The 25,159-nt window shown below is 39.3% G+C and overlaps 1 protein-coding gene across 18 annotated transcripts in view; it reads left to right on the forward strand.

Moving 5' to 3' along the window:
• Positions 1-25,159, forward strand: part of SYNE1 (spectrin repeat containing nuclear envelope protein 1) — a 311,090-nt gene that overhangs the window by 212,675 nt on the left and 73,256 nt on the right. For 12 of the 18 annotated variants that reach the window (XM_054822896.1, XM_054822889.1, XM_054822894.1 and 9 more), the window contains 13 exons: positions 3,702-3,869; positions 4,645-4,806; positions 8,252-8,446; positions 8,796-8,969; positions 10,850-11,041; positions 15,497-15,631; positions 16,238-16,344; positions 17,713-17,863; positions 18,681-18,815; positions 18,978-19,133; positions 19,785-19,994; positions 21,276-21,377; positions 22,996-23,115. In XM_054822896.1, the coding sequence (XP_054678871.1) occupies positions 3,702-3,869; positions 4,645-4,806; positions 8,252-8,446; positions 8,796-8,969; positions 10,850-11,041; positions 15,497-15,631; positions 16,238-16,344; positions 17,713-17,863; positions 18,681-18,815; positions 18,978-19,133; positions 19,785-19,994; positions 21,276-21,377; positions 22,996-23,115 (2,007 nt within the window). The remainder of the gene's footprint in view (positions 1-3,701; positions 3,870-4,644; positions 4,807-8,251; positions 8,447-8,795; positions 8,970-10,849; positions 11,042-15,496; positions 15,632-16,237; positions 16,345-17,712; positions 17,864-18,680; positions 18,816-18,977; positions 19,134-19,784; positions 19,995-21,275; positions 21,378-22,995; positions 23,116-25,159) is intronic. The other 6 variants (XM_054822883.1, XM_054822892.1, XM_054822901.1 and 3 more) reach the window with 4 other exon arrangements.

Raw genomic sequence — 25,159 nt, forward strand, 5'->3', positions numbered from 1 at the left:
TACCATTGGTATTGTAGCATTGAAGCCACAGTCTGATATCTTCCACTTCAAACCATTTCAAGTATTAACTTTTATGTATTTTTTCATGTCTTGTTCATTCCATACTTTCGGTGTCGGTCTATTTTAAGTGCTAATGAGGTAGATCAATGCAATCGCTAAAGTTAGATTTTTAAATCAAAACTGAGGACTCTGGCACTTCTGATAGGAACAAGTGTACGTCAGCATTGATTAAAATGTAAGCAATGAATCAGCTCATTGAGCAGCACGCACGTGAAGACACATAAAATGTTGTGCTTTAGAAGTGTAGAAATGGAGCCTTAGGAGCAGTCACCGCCTCACTGCGTTCATCGTGCCGTGGGTTTTGTGATTGGTTGGTTGGTTTTTCACTTGTGGCTGCTTCCAAAACTGACCACTGCAGACTTAAAGGGTAGAATGGTGTTATGTTGCATTGCTGAGTAGAAATAGTGACGTTTGAGCAAGTTGCCCACTCATTCCTTCCACTCCTTTCAAAGATGCATGTAGATGGTGCTATAGAAGGTGCTAAATATAAATGATTCGTTTTTGTGAACTGACATAAGAAAGAATACTAAGGTAAGATAGCAAGAATTGTGACAAAATCTTCATGATAATAAGGTTATAAAGTTACCTTCCTAATAAAAAAGTTATATAATGAATGAGAAGGATTTTTCTAGTGTTCCGTCATTTCAGATAATCAGAAATTTCAGTAAAGTTTACTTATAGTAGAAAGGCAGCTATATATTTCAGCACAAAAGTCTTATGACAGTGTTAATCAGTGAAAGGGTTAGAGGAGCAAGAGCAGCTTGCTTTCTAATAAACAAATTAAGTATCAATTCATTAAATTTCTCTGAAAAAAAAAACCAACCAAACAAAAAACAAACAAACAACAGATTAAGAACTCCAATAACTCAAATAATAAGGAAAATCCAGTGAAGATGCTGTTGCACCATGAGCTGAAACCAAAGTGCAAGTTTTAGAACCTGTGATTTACAGGGTAAAATTGAACAAAAAGATTATGTACTTCATTTAGAAGATCTTCGAAAGAGATAGAATTGTTGGTGTTATAATAATCTAAAAAACTGACAGATGAAGGTTTCTTCAGTGTGGTTAATGTTGAAATGAGCTGCACGTACTAAACAATAAGCGGAAGAGCATTCCAAAATGCAGTGGTTTACTTACAAAATGCTTAGGTTCACACTCACATGAGATTAAAACTAAAGAAGCTCTGAAGCTGCCAGTGCTGATCATGATGAATGCCCAGGGATACTTCAGGAAAGAAGGTTGGTTAACAAAAAAAAATCTAGAGAATAGTGAATTAGGAGCTTAAATGTAAGTTAAAAATATTTCTATTCAGTAACAGAGTCAGTAAAACAAATTTGTAAATGTTTTGTTTTAAAATGTAGCCAGTGTTAAGAGAAAAAGTTTCCCATCGGAAGACCACCTGCAAAGTACCCGAAAAACCTGTCAGCAGGAACTCTAGAAAGCAAAGAATTACATAATCCAGTGTTTGGAAGAAAATTAAAAGCTCGTATGAAGTGGAGTGGTTTTGGGAGGGAAGGTTGGGTGTTCAGACTGTTTTTAAATTCATCCCTAATAATCTACGTACAGTCTTTAATCAGGGTTTCCTAGCATCTCTTCAACGGTGAAATGTAGCTAGTCTGACCTGAGAAATCTATGCGCTATTTTTACGTTGCTAGCAAGTAATGAAAATATAACACAAATGCCAAGTGCATATTAGTGGAAATATTGGTTCTATGCATTGAAATAAATTAAACCAAGACCATAAATACAAGAAAGTGACAGATCTAGCACTGTTATAAGTTAACAGTTGCCCAGGTTGGTTGTTTTGTACCAAAACTCCTCTAAAAACAGCTGAAGGGGGTGGAAAACTATAAAAATGTTAACTTTTAAAAGGCTGAGGAATTTCACAATGTATAATATTTCAGCAATGGGTAACAGTCCTTTAATATAGTTTATTTTGATATATAGCAAAATCAGGCACTTCATCTGTGCTGAAGGAGAATCCTCTGGGGCTAAAACTTCTCACACTTACCCAAAGATATAGTTGATTAAAATTTAGCACATTCTTTTAAAACTTATTTTCCAGATGCATAATGTCGAGCAGTTGAATTGAAAATGCTGAAGTGTTGACATAAAGCCTTGCAGGTCACAGCTGATGCTGTGATTCAAGTCTTCAGCACTGGGACACTGTTAAATGTCTCTCTGTCTCCTTGTTCACAGCCTGCTTAATCATTCTGTCTCCTTCCTTATGAAAACTCATCGAGGGTGCAACAGCCCTTGTTAAATACCTTTGAAATCTAAACACACCCTTTCTCCCTACATCCTAACAACAAAGCCTGAGTATGTTTCATTGACTAATTTTTGTAAAAGAGGGCATGAGACATTAGAGTCTTTACAGGGGGAACAAAATCTGTTCTCTGTAAGAACATCTGGATTCACACTATCAGCATTAAAGCCTTACCAAAAAAAAACCCTGCCATACTGTTTACTCCAACAAGTAGTTGGAAAGATGAGGAAAGAGATTTCTTTCCTCTCTTTTAAAAGCAAGGTCTTTATTCTGGGAATTTAGATTAAGAAGTCTCAGAAGCACAGCTTTTCTCTTGGCCTTGAGACAGGACTAGCTGAGGGCTAGAGAGTAGCTGCAGACAAGGCAAAATGAGAAGTTGCCTGCACTGCTGCAGTTTTTCACTGTGACTTGGAAAGATCACTTGTGGTGAGAGTTTTCACCAGGGGCGTTTACAAATTCAAAATGATTGAGGGAACTGGACAACAGCTGCTGTGTCACATGGTCTGGACCGTAGTTCACCAAGTGGGCTGCTAAGTGAGAAGAAGGAAGGTTGCAGCATTTTTCACCTTCTAAATAGATGTAGTGGCAACTGCCATACATGATCTCAGTTTTAAATAATCCTTGTCATCAGGTCTGCTTTCCTGACTTAAATATAGATAGTGTGCATGTTCCCTTAATTGTACATTTTCTGTAGATCTTTTTAATTGTCACCTGCAATAGTTGAAGAAATATCTATACGCTAAGTATAGAAGCTCTAGTGAGAAGCAGTTCCACTCTGAATTTTCAATAGTAACTTGAACATTTGCCCATTTTCCTCAGCACTTGTGGTCCCTTTTCCCACCATCTTTATAAGTTAGTTGAGAGTACTTGTTTGTTTGAAGGCTTACTATAAGCTAGTGCTTCATACTCTTTCTTACATTGTTGACCAGTGCTTCAGCATATTCCTTTTTGGTTCTTCTGTTGCCTTCTCCATGCTAGTGTTCATTAGGGTGTTCATTAGGATATCTTTTGCCACCTACAGTACCGTAATGCACTGTCTGTTGTGATGGGTTTTCCCTGTGTGTAGTTGTGATGATGCTAGAACAACACTCCCCTCCCAGTCTTTCCATGTCTGTCCCCAGTTGCCTCCTGTGCCTCCTAGCTAATATGAACATGAAAAAAATGCATCCACAATCTTCATGATAGTGAAGCTCCAAACTATGCTCATTGTACTACTATTAAATATTTATTTACTGTGGTGCTCAGAGGTTTCCTGATGGTTTTGACTTTGTGGATTTTATTTTAATGGACGTATGCAATGGGGCAGTCTGGGGGGGGATATTCTTACACAGTATCTTTCATTTTGAAACTGCAATAATGTGCTTCGTGCTTGTAGGACATTGCTTATTACCAAGCCTTATCTGCTGAACAGTTGCAGACAGAAGCTGCTAAAATTCAACCCAGCACTTCAGCCACCCAGGAGTTTTACGAACCAGGCTTAGAATCAGCTGCTAGTGCCAAACTGGATGATTTGCAGCGTTCTTGGGAAACACTGAAAAATGTGGTAAGTTTTCACCTGGAGGGTTCAGAATAATCAGCTAGCTTGTAAGGGATTAAATGCAAAGAACTGGTTCAACTAATATTAATCTCTGCAATTCTTGGTTTTCAGGTGGTAACAGGAATTGTCAGTTGTATTACACTGACTTTGTTCTTTGTTTGAAAGCCTGTGCAGGATGGACCTCGATTAAGAAAAAGTAAAAGTTATTAAGGCTGATATTTACCTTCAGAAATGCTAGCTGTTGTCAGACTATATTCCATAACCTAACAGAGAAATCCACTCATGCTGGATGAGTGCGCAAAAAAGGCCAAAGAATCCAGTTTCTTCAAATACTGGGTCAACTTTACACATTTCTACGTAGTCGTGCAGCATAATCATTCAGTGATGTATGAAAATGGTCAAAGTTTTGATCATATGCTATAAATTTTAATTCTTTGCAGAGGCATAGTAGCTGTTAGGGAGAATTAAGAACTGTGCATCTAGCAAATTGTGCACATCCACATGTTTGAGTGCATAAAATCTAAAGTAAGGCATGACAACATGCCTAGATTTTCCCTGCTCATTAAAGTCCATTTTTTTCAGTCACAGAACCTAGGATTCAACTGATGATGTTTAAACAGATAAATACTTTTAATATGGATGTTTTGTTTTATAATTTATACTTTTGAGAACTCATTGCAAGTTTTTGGTTTTAGTCTCATAAGTCTAGGGATGTAAGAATCAGAAGAAAGAGCGAATCCTGTATCAGAGGTCAGAATTTATACTTTCCATTCCTCTTCAGATCAGTGAAAAGCAGCGCACCCTCTATGAAGCTCTTGAGCGTCAACAGAAATATCAGGACACACTCCAGTCTATATCCACAAAAATGGAGACCACTGAGAGCAAACTCAATGAAAGTCTGGAACCAGCCAAAAGCCCAGAGAGCCAGATGGCTGAACATCAGGTAAAAACTCATATGTGCGAAATAGAGGGAGAGCATGCATTACCTGTATATCTTTAGTTGCCTTTTTTTAGATAGTGGCATTCTTCATAGCTGGATACCTCAAAAACCTGCATTATTTGTATGAACCTTCTCTGTTAACTGTATGTCTTGCCTTTCTGGACTCCCCACTGTTCTAAAGATGGTGTAATGGGGATTCTTTTAGTAAGGAGCCTTTTAAAAAAGTAGAATAGATCATAAGAGTTTGTCCAATCGAAATTTTCAGCAAAACCTTTTGCCAAAGACTGCATTCAGTGACACCTACACATACTGTTCTTTGGCATCAGTGCTACTAGCATATATCGGACTATTTATAATGTTCCCAAATTTACTAAGATCATAATCAGTACTGATGCATTGTAAATTAATCTAAATACAATCTTTGCCTTGTTAAACAAAACAAACCAATGCACACAAAAAATTCCCTCCCAAGGGAAGTCTTGAGAAATGATGTCCTGAATAATAGGAGAATACTTTATCAAGTAACGAATCTGACATACTTACATAGTTGTAATCATCAAGGCCTTCTATCTGATAGCGTGAAACTATCTGGTGGGGTCAGTTCTCATTTCAGTAGGAACTCCATGACCCAAAAAGGACAACATTCGGCTTTTGTAGCACTGTGTGATGTCCTGCGCATCCAATGTGTGTATACTACCATACATAGAATCATGGAATCATAGAATGGTTTGGGTTGAAAGGGACCTCAAAGACCATCTAGTTCCAACCCCCCTGCCATGGGCAGGGACACCCTCCACTAGACCACATTGCCCAAAGCCTCATCAAACCTGGCCTTGAACACTGCCAGGGATGGGGCCTCCACAACCTCTCTGGGCAACCTGTTCCAGTACCTCACCACTCTAACAGCAAAGAATTTCTTTCTAACATCTAATCTAAATCGACCCTCCTTCAGCTTAAACCCATTACCCCTTGTCCTGTCACTACACTCCCTGATAAACAGTCCCTCACCAGCTTTCCTGTAGGCCCCTTTATGTACTGGTAAGCCACAATTAGATCTCCCTGGAGCCTTCTTTTCTCCAGGCTGAACAACCCCAACTCTCTCAGCCTGTCCTCATAGGAGAGGTGCTCCAGCCCTCTGATCAGCTTCGTGGCCCTTCTCTGGACTCGCTCCAACAGCTCCATGTCTCTCCTGTACTGGGGCCCCCAGAGCTGGATGCAGTACTCCAGGTGGGGTCTCACAAGAGTGGAGTAGAGGGGCAGGATCACCTCCCTCGAACTGCTGGTCATGCTTCTTTTGATGCAGCCCAGGACATGGTTGGCTTTCTGGGCTGCAAGCACACACTGCTGGCTCATGTTGAGCTTCTCATCAATCAATACCCCCAAGTCCTTCTCCTCAGGGCTGCTTTCAATCCATTCCTCGCCCAGCCTATAGTCCTGCTTGGGATTGCTCCGACCCACGTGCAGGACCTTGCACTTGGCCTTGTTGAACTTCATGCAGTTCGCACGGGCCCACCTCTCCAGCCTGTCAAGGTCCCTCTGGATGGCATCCCTTCCCTCCAGCGTGTCGACCCCACCACACAGCTTGGTGTCGTCGGCAAACTTGCTGAGGGTGCACTCAATCCCACTGTCCATGTCACCGACAAAGATGTTGAACAGTGCCAGTCCCAGTACCGACCCCTGAGGAACACCACTCGTCACCGTTCTCCACTTGGACATTGAGCTGTTGACCACAACTCTTTGCATACGACCATCCAGCCAATTCCTTATCCACCGAGTGGTCCATCCATCGAATCCATGTCCCTCCAATTTAGAGACAAGGATGTCGTGCAGGACAGTGTCAAATGCCTTGCACAAGTCCAGGTAGATGATGTCAGCTGCCCTTCCCTTATCCACCGACGCTGTAACCCCATCGTAAAAGGCCACCAAGTTTGTCAGGCACGATTTGCCCTTAGTGAAGCCATGTTGGCTGTCACCAGTCACCTCCTTATCTTCCATGTGCCTGAGCGTAGTCTCCAGGAGGGTCTGCTCCATAATCTTGCCAGGCACAGAGGTGAGACTGACTGGCCTGTAGTTCCCTGGGTCTTCCTTTTTACCCTTCTTAAAAATGGGGGTTATGTTCCCCCTTTTCCGGTCAGTGGGAACTTCGCCAGACTACCAGGACTTCTCAAATATGATGGCGAGTGGCCTGGCCACTTCATCCGCCAGTTCCCTCAAGACCCATGGATGCAACTCATCAGGTCCCATGGACTTGTGCACCTTCAGGTTCCTTAGATATTCTCGAACCTGATCTTCTCCTACAGTGGGCGGTTCTGCATTCTCCCAGTCCCTGCCCTCTGCGACCTGGGCAGTGTGGCTCAAGCATTTGCCAGTGAAGACTGAGGCAAAGAAGTCATTGAGTACCTCAGCCTTCTCCATATCCTGGGTAACCAGGTCACCCATTTCATTCCAGAGGGGACCCACATTTTCCCTCATCCTCCTTTTATCACTGACATACCTATGGAAGCTTTTCTTGTTGTCCTTGACATCCCTGGCCAGACTAATTTCTATCAGGGCTTTGGCTTTCCTAACCTGATCCCTGGCTGCTCGGACAGTTTCTCTGTATTCTTCCCAGGCTACCTGCCCTTGCTTCCACCCTCTCTAGGCTTCCTTTTTTTGTTTGACTTTTTGCCCAGGAGCTCCTTGTTCATCCACGGGGGCCTCCTGGTGTTTTTGCTTGACTTCCTCTTTGTTGGGATGCATCGCTCCTGAGCTTGGAGGAGGTGACCCTTGAATATTAGCCAGCTGTCTTGGGCCCCTCTTCCTTCCAGGGCTTTGTCCCATGGTATTCTACCAAGCACATCTCTGAAGAGGCCAAAGTCTTTACATGAAAGTAAAGTATCTGCTCTAAGGTATTGGTAATGCAGCATCCTTTTGTAGGTGTCTTGGAAACTGATTTATAGGATAAGAATGATGGTAGGAACTACTTTTACACCATGGAGTTAATCTCTGGATGTTTACATATATTGGTGGATGTTTCCTCTCCCATTATTAAGTTTCAGGCTCATGCCTCTAGTTCTCTCTCACAAACACACACTCAATTACTTCCACTCATTATCTTCACTGTATCTACTAGAATACCCTCCAGAAAATTTGTTGGAAGAATGTATCTGTATGTATAATATTTCCAAAAGAATGCCTTCTTGTGATAGGTTTGAAATTCAAGGTAAGTAATTAAATCCATGTATCAGTTGTCAGATGCATGATCCTAGCTTAAGCATCTAAAAGCAGGACTCGGTCCTTCTGAATTCTGACTCTAGCAAAGGAGCCGTGTTATATTGCACTACTCTGTGTTCCGCATGCTCCCTTGGGACAGTCATCTTGAATTTTATATTAGGCCTGTGCCTCCTGACATACTTTCTTCTCACTGATACATAAAGCAAATACTTTCTCTGCTGTCATTTGTAAATAGGCTTTGATGGATGAGATTTTAATGTTACAAGAAGAAATCACTGAGCTTCAGACATCGTTAGCCCAGGAGCTGGTTTCAGAACCACTGGATGCAGAAGCTGCTGACCAGCTGGCATTGCAGTCCACTCTCACGGTCTTGGCGGAACGAATGGCCACAATTCGAATGAAGGCATCAGGAAAACGACAGCTATTAGAGGTACGAGAAAAAGTTGAGCAAACTGAATCAATGGCGGGGAAACCCAGCAAAGAGCAGCAAGAGGAGGCAGAAGAGATCTCACCTTTAGAAGGCTGTAGTAGCAGAGATCTACTGAAGGAAGTAGAAATACAGTGACTGAACTGAAACAGAATTTCAGTCACCAGAAAAGCATGCTCATTGATTGAAAGCAATAGTATTTTCTAAAGGTTTCCAACTTCTGAAAGAAGGGGCTTATTATGGCTTAAAAATACTATGTAGAAGTTGTGAGAGACACAGAGGGAATTGTTTTTAAAAGTGACTGTTGTGGCGTGTTTCTTTTATAAAAGTAAAATATAACTTGTACCTCTAGGAAAAACTGAACGAGCAGCTGGAAGAACAGCGGCAAGAGCAGGCTCTTCAAAGGTACCGTTGCGAAGCTGATGAGCTTGATCACTGGCTACTCAACACCCGAGCAACACTGGACACTGCTCTGGTTACTGCTGAGGAACCTATGGACATGGAAGCACAGCTGGTAGACTGTCAGGTAAAATTATCAGTCCTGTAATGTTCAGATGAACAGGATGGACATAGCTTTATCTGACTGAAAGAGGCAAATATGGACCATTAATGTTAAATCCATTATTGAGTGGGAAGAAGTTTCTGAGCTCCCTAGCACCTCATATATGCTCAGTTAGCTTCATCAATGATTTGCGAAATAAAATACCTCCTGTTCTTAATTTCTTGTTAAAGATCGCAACCACTGCTTTAAATAGCACATGTAAACATAGCAGTAGGAAAACAAGATATCCTGACTGCAAGAACATTTGAAACTCTACAACTTTTGGAGGGCATTTTGTTTTGCTTTAAAGGCCTTGTATTTGCTTCACTTATTGTTTTTACTCCACTCAAGCTAGAGTTGTTGAACAACTCACTTTATAGGTATGAAAATACCTGCAGTGTACTTTCCTACTCCTCCTTTTCCAGCTAAAGAACACACTGCTAGTGGAAGTGCTGCTAGTGGTGACTGGGACAGTGTGGTGGTTTCTTCAGAGGTAATCCCTACCCACATTCAAAAGTAAAGCATAATCATCAGTAGTTACTGGTTTTATGAATTTAATATTAATCAACCTAGAATACCAAAACAACTGAGGAAAAACATTTTGCTGCAATAGGAGTAATTGCATATACTTTTATTAACAAGACTTGGATCAGTCATAACATCCAGTGGGAGTTCTCCATTTCTAAATGAGAGTTTAGCACCATATGATCATTATAATTAAAATTGTAAGGTAGACAACAGATCCCTCTTCATGTTAAAGAATGAGGATCTCAATTATTTTAGGATAGATGGGAGTTAAGTTTCGTATAAGTCTGATGCATTAAACATCTAGTTAAATTTCCATCGACACCATTTCATTATTGGAATTTTCAGTCCGCTCAGTCTCAGGTGTTCTTTCATCACCTGTCCTTGGGAGCTGTTTGTTGTATAGAGATAAACCCTGTGAACTTAAACAAAGCAGTATTTTTTTTTAATATTATCTGCAGGAAACTCAAAATTAAAAAGAACAGTTAACTTTGTGGAAAAGTCAATACCGCTGGTCTTTTGCTGGTTCTTAAAATCTTAATACAGTAATTTTTATATAAAGTCCTATATTTTTTCCACTTTTTAGAGATTCTTCCCATCTTATCCTGCACGTAGTCCTTCAGGAGAAATATTTGTAAGTTTATATTTGATAGTTGCTATGGAAACAAAAACATTCAATGTCAGGGTAGGTTTTTGAGCAAGAATTGTATGAGCTTTTGAGTTTGGAAAGTCAAAATATGCACTACGTTTCTAATACATCAATGGTTAATGGAATGTCAGGAAAGTAGCTTTTGAGAATAAACATGCCAGAGATTTGTCACTTTAAGTCTCTCTTTAGACTAAAGAGGATTATACAGAAATCCTTAAGTCCGTCATGCACCAATCAGAAAGAGCAAATAGTGAGAAGAGAAGCTTATCAACACAGCCAGAGCAACACATAGGAGGAGGTAGGAAGCATTTCACTAAATGTACATGAAAGAAGACGACAGACATAACTCTAGCTGCGTGCTCTGTTTCTTGTCGTTATGGATGTCAGTCTAGCATCTTAGCCACCGTTACCTTTAATTTGCAAATAAAGAGCATCTCCTCTACAACAAATCCTTTGTTTCAAATAACTTTTCAATTTCCTATTTTGAACAAGCTTGCAAACAGGAATGGCAAATGCAAACGCTTGCAAGCATATTCCGAAGGACTCTGAAAGGGACTGGAAGGCAAAGCAATGATAATGTGGCTTGCCCTTAGCTTGGTGATGGGTGAGGTAGGCCACAGGTCTTCTTGCCAGAAAGCGTGACAGATGCTGGAAAATGTATGAATTTGCTTCTTTGTTTTTGCTGCTGCAGAACATGCTGGTTGAAATAGAGCAGAAGGTGGTGGCCTTGTCAGAGTTGTCTGTGCACAACGAGAACTTGCTTATGGAGGGGAAGGCTCACACCAAGGACGAGGCAGAGCAGCTGGCCGTGAAGCTCAGGACGCTGAAGGGCAGCCTGCTGGAGTTGCAGCGAGTGCTCCACGACAAACAGATCAACATTCGGGTAAGTGGCTCTTTCCAGCTGGCTTCCTGGTGGGCAGGACCTTGGGGAATTTCATAGTTTTATGCAGCTGGGAAAAGAAGTAAAAACATTGTACTGATTTAGTTTGAGCTGTTCATCTTTAATTAGTAAATGGAATTACGCCCTGAAATAAAGAACTGCCTAGCAAGCTTTAGTTTACCATTTTAAAGGTAACAGCAGCACTTCATGGTGAAACTGTCTTAACCATACTGTCTTCACTGAAAGGGCAATAATAAAGTAGATAGTTGATTAGTTTGATCTGGATATACTCTGTTCCTGTTCCCAGTCCCTTTAGACTGCATGTGCTCAGGACCAGGATCCCTTCCCCAACAAAAGAACAATCCTAAATACACGCTTTCCTCCATACAGTGTGCACAACGCAGCAAATAGCTAACATCAAGCTAGTGAAACACTTTTAAATATGGCTAGTACTTAGTGGCATCATTACACCAGACCAAATATTATATAAACAAAGATACATTTAACCTCAGTCTTGTCCTAAGTTTCTATTCCTAGGAGCATTGGTCCACTTATTGCCACTAGTTCATTTTATTTAACTGTTGTGTTTCATCATTCTTTAGGTTAAACTAGCATGTGGAGAACCGAATACATACAAGAAACTCAATCATGTAATGTGACTTGTCTGGTTTTGAATCTGCTTGCCCTGCTGTGACTCCTTCCCCCGCCCTTTTCTTTTACTTCTTTTCTGGGCTTTGCTGTGCAAATTAAACATAATAAGCTTCAAAGATTTCTAGCTTGTAATGCAGATTAAAGTCTACTGAGAGGTTAGCTTGAAAAGTCACTTGACATGCTAAGAACTATTTTTAGTCCAAAGCAACTGGATAACTATAAAACTTAACATAGCTTCACAAAAAAACCCGACAAACAAACACAGGAAAAAAAAAGAAAAACCCCAGGTTTTTTTCCTGGGCAATTCCTATTGCCTCTAAGATGAAGTAACTTTCATGTTACGCTTGCATATTAAACCTCACGATTAGGCAGATGAAAAGTGTTATCAACAGCATGTAGGCATATAATACTGTCTACTGATATATTACTTGTGAAGTGAAAAGACATTACATACTTTGTTGCTTCATTTTAAAATATGCATGCTGCATTTTAACATGTGCTGCATTTTAAAATACAATGGTGTGATTTAGTTTCATTAAAATTTTAAAACAGATTTTGGATGTTTTTCTAATATCAAAAATAACAACAAAATAATTTTATTTTTAAATGAACTTAAATTTAAAATAATCATTTAAGATGTTACATGCACACACGACGGCAGTTGCTTTATAAATTGCAAGTGTTTTTTTGACTTTACTTATGGATCGTGGAGGAAAATAGATATAGACAGTATAACAGCTTCAAATTTTCATTGAGCACTTTTTTTCAAATGCAAAATTCTATAATGTCTTTTTCCAAACAATCAGGCATAACGTATTTCTTATGGACTGAGGCTCAGAGCATCAGATGCCCCAAAATGCACTAACTCTATCCGCTGCCATTAGTAACCCTGAGACGCACTACATGCTAACAGCACCGTTTCTCATGCATGTAAGAAACTCGAACTTATACACGTCTCTAGATGTACCGATAACCTCGTAATTGCCCAGAGGATAGACCAGCCTGCGTGCAGAAAAGGGAGGATCCCTCTCAAGTTGTATTGCCAGACCATTGTAAAGATGGAGCTATATTTTCCTTAAAGTGATATTTCAGCACATACGTTATTCCTGTGGCACAAGGCTTTTTAGGACCCAGTGCAAGATTTTGTGACTTCTTGCAGCAATTTCAGTTTTCCTTCTAATTTTGATTAATGTGTGTCACTAACGATATGGAAAAAGTGATTTGGAGACCAAGTCTTTTATTCATAAAATAAAGCAGTGAAACTAAAAAGAAACATGCTGGATCTGGAGAGTTCTACACTACGTTGATTCCAAATGTAGCATTTTTCAAGCACTTTGAAAGATAGACAACACATTGCCTTATTACTCTTATCTACTAACTTCTGTGACTTAGCGGCAATAAAAATAAATAGACTCCTTATAAAACAAAGCAGTAGAATGGATTCTGTAGTAAAACAAACAAACAGATAGTGTTTCTTTACTTTTTATTATAAAGTGTGTGTCAAGGAGGGACAACTTCAGTTCCACAAGACAAATATGCCTGATATAAGTTTGTACAATTCTGAACTTGTTTGAGAGATCAATTTTATCACCATTTTCTTCAGGCATTTTCCAGTCATTTCTGTGGTGGAGTGGATAGTCTTCGGGAATGACAGCTTAAAGCATTTATCTCCCTGGCTATTTAAAGGAAATGTAATACAGTTCGTTCAGACGGAATTAAAATGAAAATGCAAGTGTGTTTTTCAAACATATTCTATGATTTGAGAATGACAAAATCTGTTTCACAAATAATTTTAATCTAAAAAATGTGCACAGTAGCATATCTGCAAAACCTCATTGCATTCACAAATGCCACAATCCTTTTTACACTCTTTGGCATTGCAGGAACTGTGGGACTAGTATTTATTTGTCTTAGTATAACTGCAAAATTGTAGCTTCTCTACCCTCTTTCCAGAGAAGAGGAAACACAAAGTCTAACTGAAATCAGTCAGCCTGCCCAAATGCAATGAAGAACTAGATACTATTCTCTAAAGCAATGTACAAGTTGAACAGCTATTGTCCCTAGAGCATATAAAATGAAGTGGATTTTTTTTTTTTTTACAATTAACAGAAAGCTTATCTTTTTTTCTCATTTGCAATAGAAAGATTAAAATTCTAGACCCTCTTTACCCATCACTTAATATTTTCTTTGTGTAATCTCATTGTTCACACTCCAACCACGTCAGCTTTTCTAGAAACTTGTTCCTACGAAGTAAAGGATCACGGTTTACCTGCAAACTGAATTCTTAGTGAAAAAATCTATTTCATAGAGCAAGAGCTAATGGTTCTTTCTAGCTCTGGAAGCCCACTTGCTTCTTTTGCTCCTCGTACAGTTTATATCCTCTAACACTAATCATTCCATTCCACCCCAATATACTCATCATCCCCCAAAATTGAAATCTTTTACACCTAACTTCTACTATTAGAATCACAGAATCATAGATGGTTTGGGTTGGAAGGGACCTCAAAGACCATCTAGTTCCAACCCCCCTGCCATGGGCAGGGACACCCACCACTAGACCAGGTTGCCCAAAACCTCATCATTATCAGAACTCTGCTGTTTCAGTGCCTAGTGCCAGGGACACTGGTGGCAGAGGTCCATAAGGAGCACCAAGTGAGGCAAGAGAGGGTTCTTTCCTCAGCCACCTTTGGCCCTGCTGGTCCCTGCCTCGTTTTAGGCAGAGGCTCTTTGGAAGGTGGAACGTGTTTTTGTTTTGGAGAGCCTTCTGGTATGTCTGCACCATTGGGTGCTCTTACTCTGTTTAGAATAAGAGCTGAATCATGGGCAAAATATGAATCCTACAAAAATGAGATATATAGACAAAATGGGATAGGAATTAAGCCCCAGCTTTAGCTCTTGAAGCTTTAAAATAAACAAACACACAAACTCTGCAGTCATCGTGTGTCTGCAAGTAACAGTAAATAAATCCAGAGAGGTATGTAGATCTAAGTAGCCAGACCTACAACAAGTCTGTCTTTAAGATTAGGCCTGGTGTGCTAAAATCCCTGAGTTTGAATATAATGGCAGCTAAAATAATTTAAATTTACAGCCAACATGGATTTCAGTAGTCAAGAAGTGGATAAAGCAGTTTTTGGAATTATTAAGGCATTTGCTCTTTTTTTGCTTTGCTTACACAGATGGCCTGTATAATCACTCATGTTGGAAAAGCATAATGATAGAAGTATGAAGTGAAGAGACTGTTGCTTTTGCTGTTCAGTTATAACATTCTGTGGTTTGATCTCTCTGTCTTTACTGTTCATATCATATAATCTGCTAAATGACTGTTTCTGCCAACTACACATAGAGTTATGAACTTATTGATAAATAAATTTGGACCAGAATGACAACCGGCATTCTCTCATTTTTAGTTAGACAAAAATTTGGCTTTAATTAGACTAAAAACCTGGCAGAAACAATTCATTGATTCCTTGCCTTGCCAGTTAGGGCTGCACCTTCCATTACAGACCAATGCTGTTTTATAGGAGAAGCAGAACGGTCTTCAGAAACACATCAGTCCATGGTTTCTGTTCTCTGGACTCTGATTCTGCTACGTGCAGTGGTGCGTGTTTATTTTTACATTTTTAGGGATGCTTTCTTGCTAGTAACCAATGGCCAGCAGAAGTTACAAATCAACTCAAAACCACATGTAGTGCCACCTTCTACCTCTCAAGCTGCTGGCTCGCATAGATTCTGATTTGTTGATGAGCTGGACCTGCCAGATCTCTAGCAATATTAGAGGGTTCATAAAAATCTTTCTTTCTCTTAAAGCAGGGATCATTACAAGAAAAGGAGGAGAGTGATCTGGACTTTGTTTCCTCACAAAGCCCCAGTGTCCAAGAATGGCTGGCACAAGCAAGAACCACTCGCTCACAGCAGCAGCAGAGCACCCTGCAGCAACAGAAAGTTGGTGTTTTGCATTTCTTTTACTCTCGTCTTTAGATTGTGCTGTAGCTGAGCCGTTCTTGTTAATATTTCCACTGAAATCTTTGTTTTCACACTGTTTCTTACTCGGTGCTCTTGTAATGATGCATTTGAGCTCACTATTTTACATCTGTAACAGCCAGGCAGACTAGACTTCCTCGGTGACAACAGTCAACTCAATCACTCTGTACTTCCATTGTCCATTAGTAAAATTAAATTGACTCAACCCTTCAAGTTACTCTAAGGAGGTGATGGTATTTGTTCAAAATTGTAGTCAACATTGTCTTTATAGAAGCAAAGATACGCACATTAGAAGGTATATTGTGTTGCATGATACACAGACATCCTCACTAGGTTAAGTTCCAGAAACTGCGTTGCATTAGTCAATTAGTTCAACAGCCCAGTTTATGTACCCGATTTCTCCAGGTCCCTGGGTGGAGATTTTGCACTGCTTTTGGTGCTCAAGCAAGCCATATCAGAAATAGCTCAGCTATCTTTGCGTGACAGTTATGCAATGTAGACATATCCTTCCAAGGCGAAAACAATCTGTTTGAGGTTTGTTTGGGTTTTTGTAACTTGCTATGTTAGGAGCTGGAACAAGAGCTAGAAGAACAGAAGAATCTGCTTCGGTCAGTAGCGTGCCGTGGAGAAGAAATCCTGACACAGCAAGGTGCTCCAGAAGGCCTGTGTATAAGGTGTGCTTTCATGTGTTCTTCTGTGAAGTAGATTTCTATGACTCTGTGCTTTGTCATCCTTATGTTTACATCCCTCTTCTGCATATAATCCTCTAATTTTTGTTTTATGGTTTTTTATACAGCACCTAGGGTACTGGAGTGCCAGTTTATAATTCAGTGCTCTGATAATATAATTACACAAACTGTTTTGTGCTAACTGATCGCTTCAGCTTTTAGAAATTCCTTTTATTCTTATTATCAAGCATCACACTAAAATTACAAACTAGTAGGATTCATTGGACAAGCAGCAGATCAGTTAGTATAGCTTTATGGTCCAGCATTGATGTGTGAATCATAGCTGATCTCTAAAATATTGTAGTCTGCCACTGAAACCAGATCTTCCTAGATGAAGTACTCATTGCTTAATTTTATTTTTCCTGCAATTAGTGAATATTTTTCTTTCTGAAGCCTCGTGGATTTCAAATTTCCTCTTTGGTCTATATTTTCTTGCACACTTGCCCATTTGGGGGAAGTAGATGTCTATAAAAGCCTTGGCTCTGGCTGGGAGAGACTTCTGCCCTAGAGAAAGCAGAAGAAAACAACTGCCTACTGCCAATGCGGACCTTGAGAATCAAGGAGCAGTCAATCCTTCAGTTAAAATACTTTGTTCATGTATCTCAGTGGTAGTGAGCACCTTTGTGGCTCCTCCAGCATGCCAAAGTCTAGAACATGAAGGTAATTCCTGAGACAGTAGAACCAAGACTTATGCATAGGGAATGTAAGCTGTACTAAGTTCTTTTCCTCAGCATTTGTGTTAATTCAATGTGTTTTTTTATTATAATGCCAGAAAGTACTTATCTCCTTCTTTTTGAGGCTTCCTTCTGTCACAAGATGTTATACTATAGAAACAAACAAAAAAAAAAAAACAAAAAATGCTGCACTTCATTCACTATTTACCAAAACTAAACTTACACGCTTGTCCTGCATTAAAATACCAGGGTATGTCTGGCATTTTGAGAGGAGAGGTGAGGAAGGAGTCTGATAATTTTTTTTGTTTTATTTTTAATTTCATGCCTTGAAGTAAAGCTTATTTAAAGGTTACATTTCAATGTAGTTTCTATTCAGTCTGGTTTGGGGGCTCGTTCTTAGTATGGGTACTTGCAAGTCTCAACAGCTTTTTAGACAGTACATTTTATCCCATCAGTCAATAATTTCTTGCAGTTAGAAACCAGCCTTTGTCTTACTATCTGAAAAAAAAACCAACCACCAAGTTAAAGCTCTAAAAAGTAGCAATTTAGATGTAGAATTTCCTAACTGAAAGAGGAAATAAACACCTTATGCTGTTATAACTTTTGTATTTGTTAAACCTTTATGTATGTTGCCATTCAGTGAGAAGCCTGATACACTCTCTGAGGAATTAGGCTTGGAAGGTGAGAAACCATCCTCTGAAGAACAGATGAAGATGAAATGGGAAAGCCTGAACCAGGAATTCAATACCAAACAGAGACTGCTCCAGAAAGCTTTGGAACAAGAACAGCTGGTAACTATTTTTAATTTCTCTTTGCATTTTCTCTATGACAGCAGTTGTCACAACACAAGGTACAGTATGTGCATAGCAGATGCATTAAGGTGATGTAGTTAATGCAAAGAATATGGAAAAATTTATTTTTGTGACATTTTTAAAAACTATTAAATATTGGCACTAGCACTGCTCATGTTCAAAGTGATTTTAATTGCACTACCGTTCAGGTGAATAAACTAGGAAGGAAGAAAGGGCTCAGACAAAATTTTGATCTACTTATCTAACCCAGGCTAATTCTGTAGTAAATCCTCCCTCTGACATTGACCAGCACTCTGGTGAAAACTTAAGAGGAAAAATTGGTACTTTCAGTTTGAATTTATTGGTTACATTCAATTCTTGGTCTTAGTGAGTACCTGACAAAGAAGCAAGTGATTTCAGCCGCAGAATTTTTACTGAAGAAGCCGGGATTAATCAGTTAAATTTGGAACAGTCCAAGTTCTACAATAACGTACATCATCCATTTTATTTTTAATAGATCCAGGCCCACTATAATACTACATTAAAATCAGGTCCCAAAGTTGTAAATATCTTGTATTCATTTGGCAGTAATTAATCATTTTTTGGTAAAAACAAGTCATTGCTAATTCTTGCCACAAGTATTTAATTTGTACTTCCAGCGAACCTCCTGTTGAGCAATCTTCTGTTCAAGGTATTCATGACAGAACAGTCATGGGAGGGCCATGGTGATATCCTCAGTCAGCAGTAGAATCTGTATAGCTGAATTTTATGCCCTATATGTGTGGTAGAAGCACTCTAATTAGTACTTCTCTCTCAGCAGCTTTACAGTAGACCAAGCAGACTGCTATCTGGAATGCCTTTGTATAAGGAGGAAGGGCAGGATGAGGATAAATCCTCAGTGTCACCAGTATTGGTTGAATTGAATCAGGCCTTTGAAGATGTGTCATCTGAGGTAACATTTCCGTTGTCTTTATACCTATCTTCCAGCAGGGCCACACTTACAATGAAAACTCCTCTAGCTCCCACCTGGAAATCCAGCCCTTTCCCCAATATTAGATGTTAGAAAGAGTATCTTGTACTTCTGCTCTTGACTTCTCTGGTTCCTTTTGCCCAGGCTGGACAGGTGGAGGAGAGCCGGCATCTTGAACAGAAGCTGTATGATGGTGTCGCAGCCACCTCCCTGTGGCTAGATGGTGTGGAAGAACAGGTCTTTGTTGCTACAGCTCTGTTGCCAGAGGAAGAAACAGAAACATACCTCTGCAAGCAAGAGGTAAGGAATCCATGAATAGGACTTGCTTTAAATTGCCAATAAGGGTGCATTTTATGTAGTATTTAGAAAGAAAATATTAGAATCCTGGATGAGTGGCATGTCACTGCCATAATCTATATGTAATTGCAGTATTCTGCTACTGTTTAGAAGTAACTTTATTCACTGTGTAGAGAATGTTGCAGAAAGCAGCACCTGACCCAAATTTTGCCTGGTCAGAAGAGAATTAAGCATAGAGTCTTTCCTCTGTTAACTTATCTACTAAGTATTAGCAAACACCACAGTATTGAAATGAAGTGAAAAAGGCAGAGGAATGCTCTTGGATATGGAAACAATAGAAATTCATCAATATGAAATGGAGAAGGAGGGAGCGGAGAGGGAGGGAAAAAGACTTTTTCAGCAGCTACATGGATTTCTGCTTCATGAAGCCCTTATTCGGGCAGGTTCCTTTTGTTTCAGAACTTGTTTTCCTCAGAGCAGTCTCGGGGGAGTTTATTATCAGAAATACTGTAGCTTCATAGCTTTGTCTAGTGTGTGTATATTAACAACATAAAAAAGTCACTGCATCACTGCAAAATTGGCAATGTTTATGGCAGTATGCTTGCTTGCTTTCTAGAATGTCTAATTGTCACTTTTTGTTTTCTGCAAAATCAGTCTCTTGCCAAAGAAATCAAAGAGATAACAGAAGAAATGGATAAGAACAAGAATTTATTTGCTCAGATATTTCCTGAGAATGGTGATAATAGGGATATTATAGAAGACTCTTTGGATTGTCTCCTGAGAAGACTGGCCTTACTGGAGTCAGTAGTAAACCAGAGATGCCATCAGATGAAAGGAAGGCTCCAGCAAATAGTGACTTTCAAGGTATGACGCCGGTCTGAAGGAATTAACAGGGGTACATGTCAAATGGGAATATAAAGGATGCGATTCACAAAGCAATGAGAATTTTTGGTACTAAATCAAGAGAACAAGTCTTCACAGGTTTTTACTGAAAATCAAACTACTTGTTAGGCTATGCAAAACTTGACACCCAAATCATGATCCAACATTTAAACTCTCTGCTAGAAGCCTTCTGCAACTCTTGCAATTATTGTCGAAGTGATCATTCATCCCACACTTTCTCACCCTGCTGCCATTGCAATAAATGGAAGTTGTTGACTACTGTTCTCAAAGGAGAAAAAGCAACTTTAGAGTTCCACTCTACACATTTTATAATTTCATAAATGATAGAGTACACTGTTTTTATTAGCTGTGATAAAATAGGAAAATAGATTGCTGGTGTCTTTAGATTAGTATCATCATTTCATAGGTTGTTACTACCCAAGTCCTTTCCAAACTCCATAACCTTTCCTCTGCAGTAGATGGGGAAAATATTATTTCAACAGTTTTCAATAAAAGGCCTTCCTTTGCTGAAGGAAGGAGACAAGCTGATGAGAATCCTGTGCCTTATTGTTATACCAGAGATACTTAATATTTAAAGTAATTACTGCATGCAAAAAAAAAAAAAAGTCAGAAACACACTCCTGTGTAATGCTAAAAGTCTTAGAGATGTGTGCTGGTTATTTTCTATTTTACCAGTATTAGGAGTTTTGTTGGCATGAGTGCATTAAAAAAATAATTGATTGCAGCTTGGCAAAATTGTTTAGTAGTATGTGTCCAGCCTGCTAAGGTACTCTAAAAGTATGCGTAGTTATTCCTGTAATGTGTTGAAGCCTTGTTTGCTTTTTTGTTATATTTGCTCAAGTTTTTAATGACAAATCCTGCCTTTAAAAGTAAAACCTAGCTTGTTTACAAGTGTATGTGATTGAATAAACTACACAAGATGAACGTATTTTTGTTAAATGAAGCTAACTGACCCTTGCTAAATGATTATCTACTTGGAAGGCAAAAGCAGAAGTGTGTCAACAGGTCATTTTTTGAATAGGAGTTGGTTTAGCTTTTTGCTCATATATGCCCAGTTATGTTTTTTCAGCAATGTTACATGTTTTGCATTGGATAACTATGGTGCTTCCAGCATTGAATAGTTTTTATGCCTTAATGCTGATGTTGTAACATTGCAATGCTTTAAACTTTTTGGAACATAAAATATTTTTCAGTTGGTTTGTGCTGTGATTGGCTGTAATTTGTTGTTGTTTTCTCCTGTAGAATGATCTGAAGCTCTTGTTTACATCGGTGGCTGATAACAAATATTTAGTTCTACAGAAGCTGGCAGAGGCAGCTGAGAGACCAGAAACAGAACAAATGCAGGTATTACCAAATGTCGATTACTTGGGTGGGTGGGAAGGGGGGAGATAAAGGTTCTATTGAAGGTATAACAGGATTCTAGAGAACAGTTGCTTTTTGTGGGAGAATGTATGTGTTCATGTAATGTATGTGAAAATGAGTACTTCCAAGAGGGTGCTACACATGTTTATAATTTTTTTAAAAAAACAAACACAAAGTGTCTTTCTTATCTCCCCAGGTGACCTATTTGAAAGAAAGAAAACTTCAATGAACCCAAAAAAGTCTAAATTTTGGCTAAATTGTTTGTCTTTTGCACTTTATTAAAAAATGAAGGCACTTTATTCTGCACTGGTTTATAGTAATATCTTGGCTATATTCCTGTTAATTTAAGGCAATAATTGGTTTTTTCTTTATGAGCAATTGCTTGATGGATAATTAATACTATCATAAAATATATCCTGAAGTGAGTAAAGTATGTTAAGGGCTACTTTCTACCTATGTTTTGTGTTACCCAATAGCTACTGTTGTCTGGTTCCAGCAGGTGACTGAGAGGAAGACTCAGCTAAACAGAAATACTGGCCTTTATATATCTGATAATCAAAAATTCCTTCAAGGAATTTTAATTCAGATATGAGTAAGAGAGCTGGCAGTCTGTGTCTTTATTTCCTATCTTCCATGATGCAAAAGATTGGGGAATAGTTAGCTCCTGTATGATTAATTTAACTACCAAATAGGAAAAAAACATGGTAACAAAAGCAACTGAATTGATTTTTTTCTGAACATCTGCTTTGGCTGATAAAACATTCAAATTTAAAAGCATTGCTGTTTGTTCAAGACGTGATTGGGAAAGCAGAAATAAGGCCCTTAATGAGGCAGGTAGCTGAGCTGCATGAAGTGTAAGTTCAGTGACTGTATTATGTATACTTCACATTACTGGGAGTCAGGAGTTCTATTCACATCTATACTTTAAGCATTTGGATACGCAGTTTCCAAGTTAGTTCGCTATAGCTTGCATGCATTAATTCACCAGAGACTCCTAGGCTGAAAGACCTTGTTTCTTGTAGCTTCCATTGAAAAAAGTCAAATTATCACCTGTGTACTCTTGCAAATACCAACCTGTGTGTTTTCAGTTGACCTTTTCCAGGTACAAAAGGGGATGTACAAGTCCTTTCCCTTGACGTTCATTTTGGCCCTGTCCTGGTCCTGTAAAGAAGCTGTGCACAGCTTTTTGCTATCACACATGTCTTTGGCTGTGATGGTGGTTTGCTTGGTGCTCAGACATGACAGGAATGAGTGTTAATAAAAAGAATGCTTTAAAAGAAGGTGTTAGAATAACTAATAGTCCTTTTGTGTCTGTACCATATATTTAAAAGCATGGAAATTCACAGCAAGGTTTTGTATGTAATAGTGTATGATACTAAAATAGTTTGCTATTTAAAAAAATAATAGTACCATATGGTATTTAAGAAATAAGCTGGGATCTCCCAACTTTGAATTAATACTTTTTCTTTATAGTATCCATTAAAATTTCAGCAGACCAAAGGACTGATTAATACCTGAGGCAGAAAATTAATATTACCATATGGCAGCTACAGTATTGTTATAAAGCCTTCAAACTAAATGATGTAATTTTCAAATACAGATCATACTGCAGGCAGAAGAAGGTTTGAAGGAACTAGATACTGGAATCAATGAATTAAAAAAGCGTGTAGACAAGCTACAAATTGAGCAACCTTCTGTGCAAGAGCTGTCTAAGATCCAGGTATGGTTCTTAAGTTCCATCCTAGACCTGTCTGGTGATATCAAAGATACTGGTATGCTCCTTTTTCTTGTTCATAAGGCAGTTTAGGAAAGCATATTTAAAAGCATTTCAGTGTGTATAAAAGATCATTTTCTCCCTGATTCACCTAGTTTTTCTACTTTTGCATTTTCAAATTTTCTAAGATCTCTATTATGAGTAGTATTAACCATAAAAACACACACAAAAAAGTTTTCTTTCAGCTCTTGTTGAGTACCTATTCAAATATATAACGTTAAGCATATAATCATAAATGTCTGCTGAAGGCTGAGCCCTGTTCTCACCAATGTCTCATGATCTGGGGTTTAGTTTTCTCTCACATCTGTCATTTAAAAAAAAAGGAGGGGGAGTAAAGGGGGATAGATAGCTAAGTGTGACCTAAAACTGGGAATGTTCTGCATTTACTAGGACACTTTTCATGTTGCTACATACTTTCAGTTACACATGGTTTTGAGCTCACCTAAGTAGTAGGACTCTTACCTTAAGGTTCTCTGAAGTAGATACATGTGGGCAATTGAGCCAGAACTTTGATAAGGCTGTTGAAACTCCTTTGTGAGCAGTTTGGTGCTGAGGCAGGGCAATGCTTAAGGAAAGATCAAGGAGAAGTGGTACGCCTGAATTTTATGATAGAATCATAGAATGGTTTGGATTGGAAGGGACCTCAAAGACCATCTAGTTCCAACCCCCTGCCACAGGCAGGGACACCCTCCACTAGACCAGGCTGCCCAAAGCCCCATCCAACCTGGTCTTGAACACTTCCAGGGATGGGGCCTCCGCAACTTCGAGCAACTTCTTCCAGTGTCTCACTGCCCTCACAGTGAAGAATTTCTTCCTAATATCTAATCTCAATCTCCCCTCCTTCAGCTTAAAACCATTACTCCTTGTCCTATTGTTCCATGCCCTTGTAAACAGTCCCTCTCCAGCTTTTCTGCAGGCCCCTTTTAGGCTCTGGCAGGCTGCTATAAGGTCTCCCCAGAGCTTTCTCTTCTCCAGGCTGAACAATCCCAACTCTCTCAGCCTGTCCTCATCGGAGAGGTGCTCCAGCCCTCTGATCAGCTTCATGGCCCTCCTCTGGACTCGCTCCAACAGCTCCATGTCCTTCTTATGTTGGGGGCCCCAGAGTTGGACGCAGTACTCCAAGTGGGGTCCCAAAGAGTGGAGCAGAGGGGGTACCCCTTATAATGACATAATAATAAACTGGAAGCAAAGAAAATAGCTGAAACAGGACCATAAACTTATTAAGCCAACCAAACAGTATTCTCAATTAAAAATGAATGACAAAGAATTTGTGCAAATGTGTCTTTTGCCCAGTTCGTTATCCTTTTGGTCTCAGAGCCTCCTGCTTTTTTTTCCTGTCAGATTATGTGTAGATATTCCCCTCCCCTTGATTTCAGTTTTTAGAAAAGCCTTCCCTTTGCTTTTTTGACAGTTGTGCTTCTCACAATTGCCTCTTGAAATCTAGGAGAGCCATTTGCAGTCTGAGGGTGGGTACTTTGCTGTAGCACTGGATGGTCATAGAGATATTTTGGTTTATTAGTTTCTGGATGGCTTGTCTTGATCAAAAGTGCAGGCTTACCCTCACAATCAGACGTATGTTCTGACAATACAATTCTCAAAAACAAAACAAGAAAGTAATCCCATTCAGGTGAAGAAAAGCATCTGTAGGTTGTTTTCACTTTTATGGTTGAGGTATACGAGATGAGTAATAGCACACGGGAACTGATGAAATTCTTCCTTTCGGCTCATTTTTTAATTTGGCAGTATGGGTACACTGCGAAATACACACCGCACTTTTTGTACAGTTTACTGTTCTGTATAGAGTATTTTGGGCCTGGTTTGATTTTTACTACAGGTTGTATGTATCTTGCTTGCTACCAGTAAGCTGCGGGGGCAGGAGAGGGAGACAAATCTGGCTCTGAGATGCCTATAGTCTGTAGCCATGAAGTAAAATGTAAACAGCATCTGCAGTGTACAGTAGCCACACAGTGCTCTGGGTTTTGATGACTTA

The sequence above is a fragment of the Grus americana genome, chromosome 3, assembly GCF_028858705.1.
Source record: "Grus americana isolate bGruAme1 chromosome 3, bGruAme1.mat, whole genome shotgun sequence".
NCBI classification, from domain to species: domain Eukaryota; kingdom Metazoa; phylum Chordata; class Aves; order Gruiformes; family Gruidae; genus Grus; species Grus americana.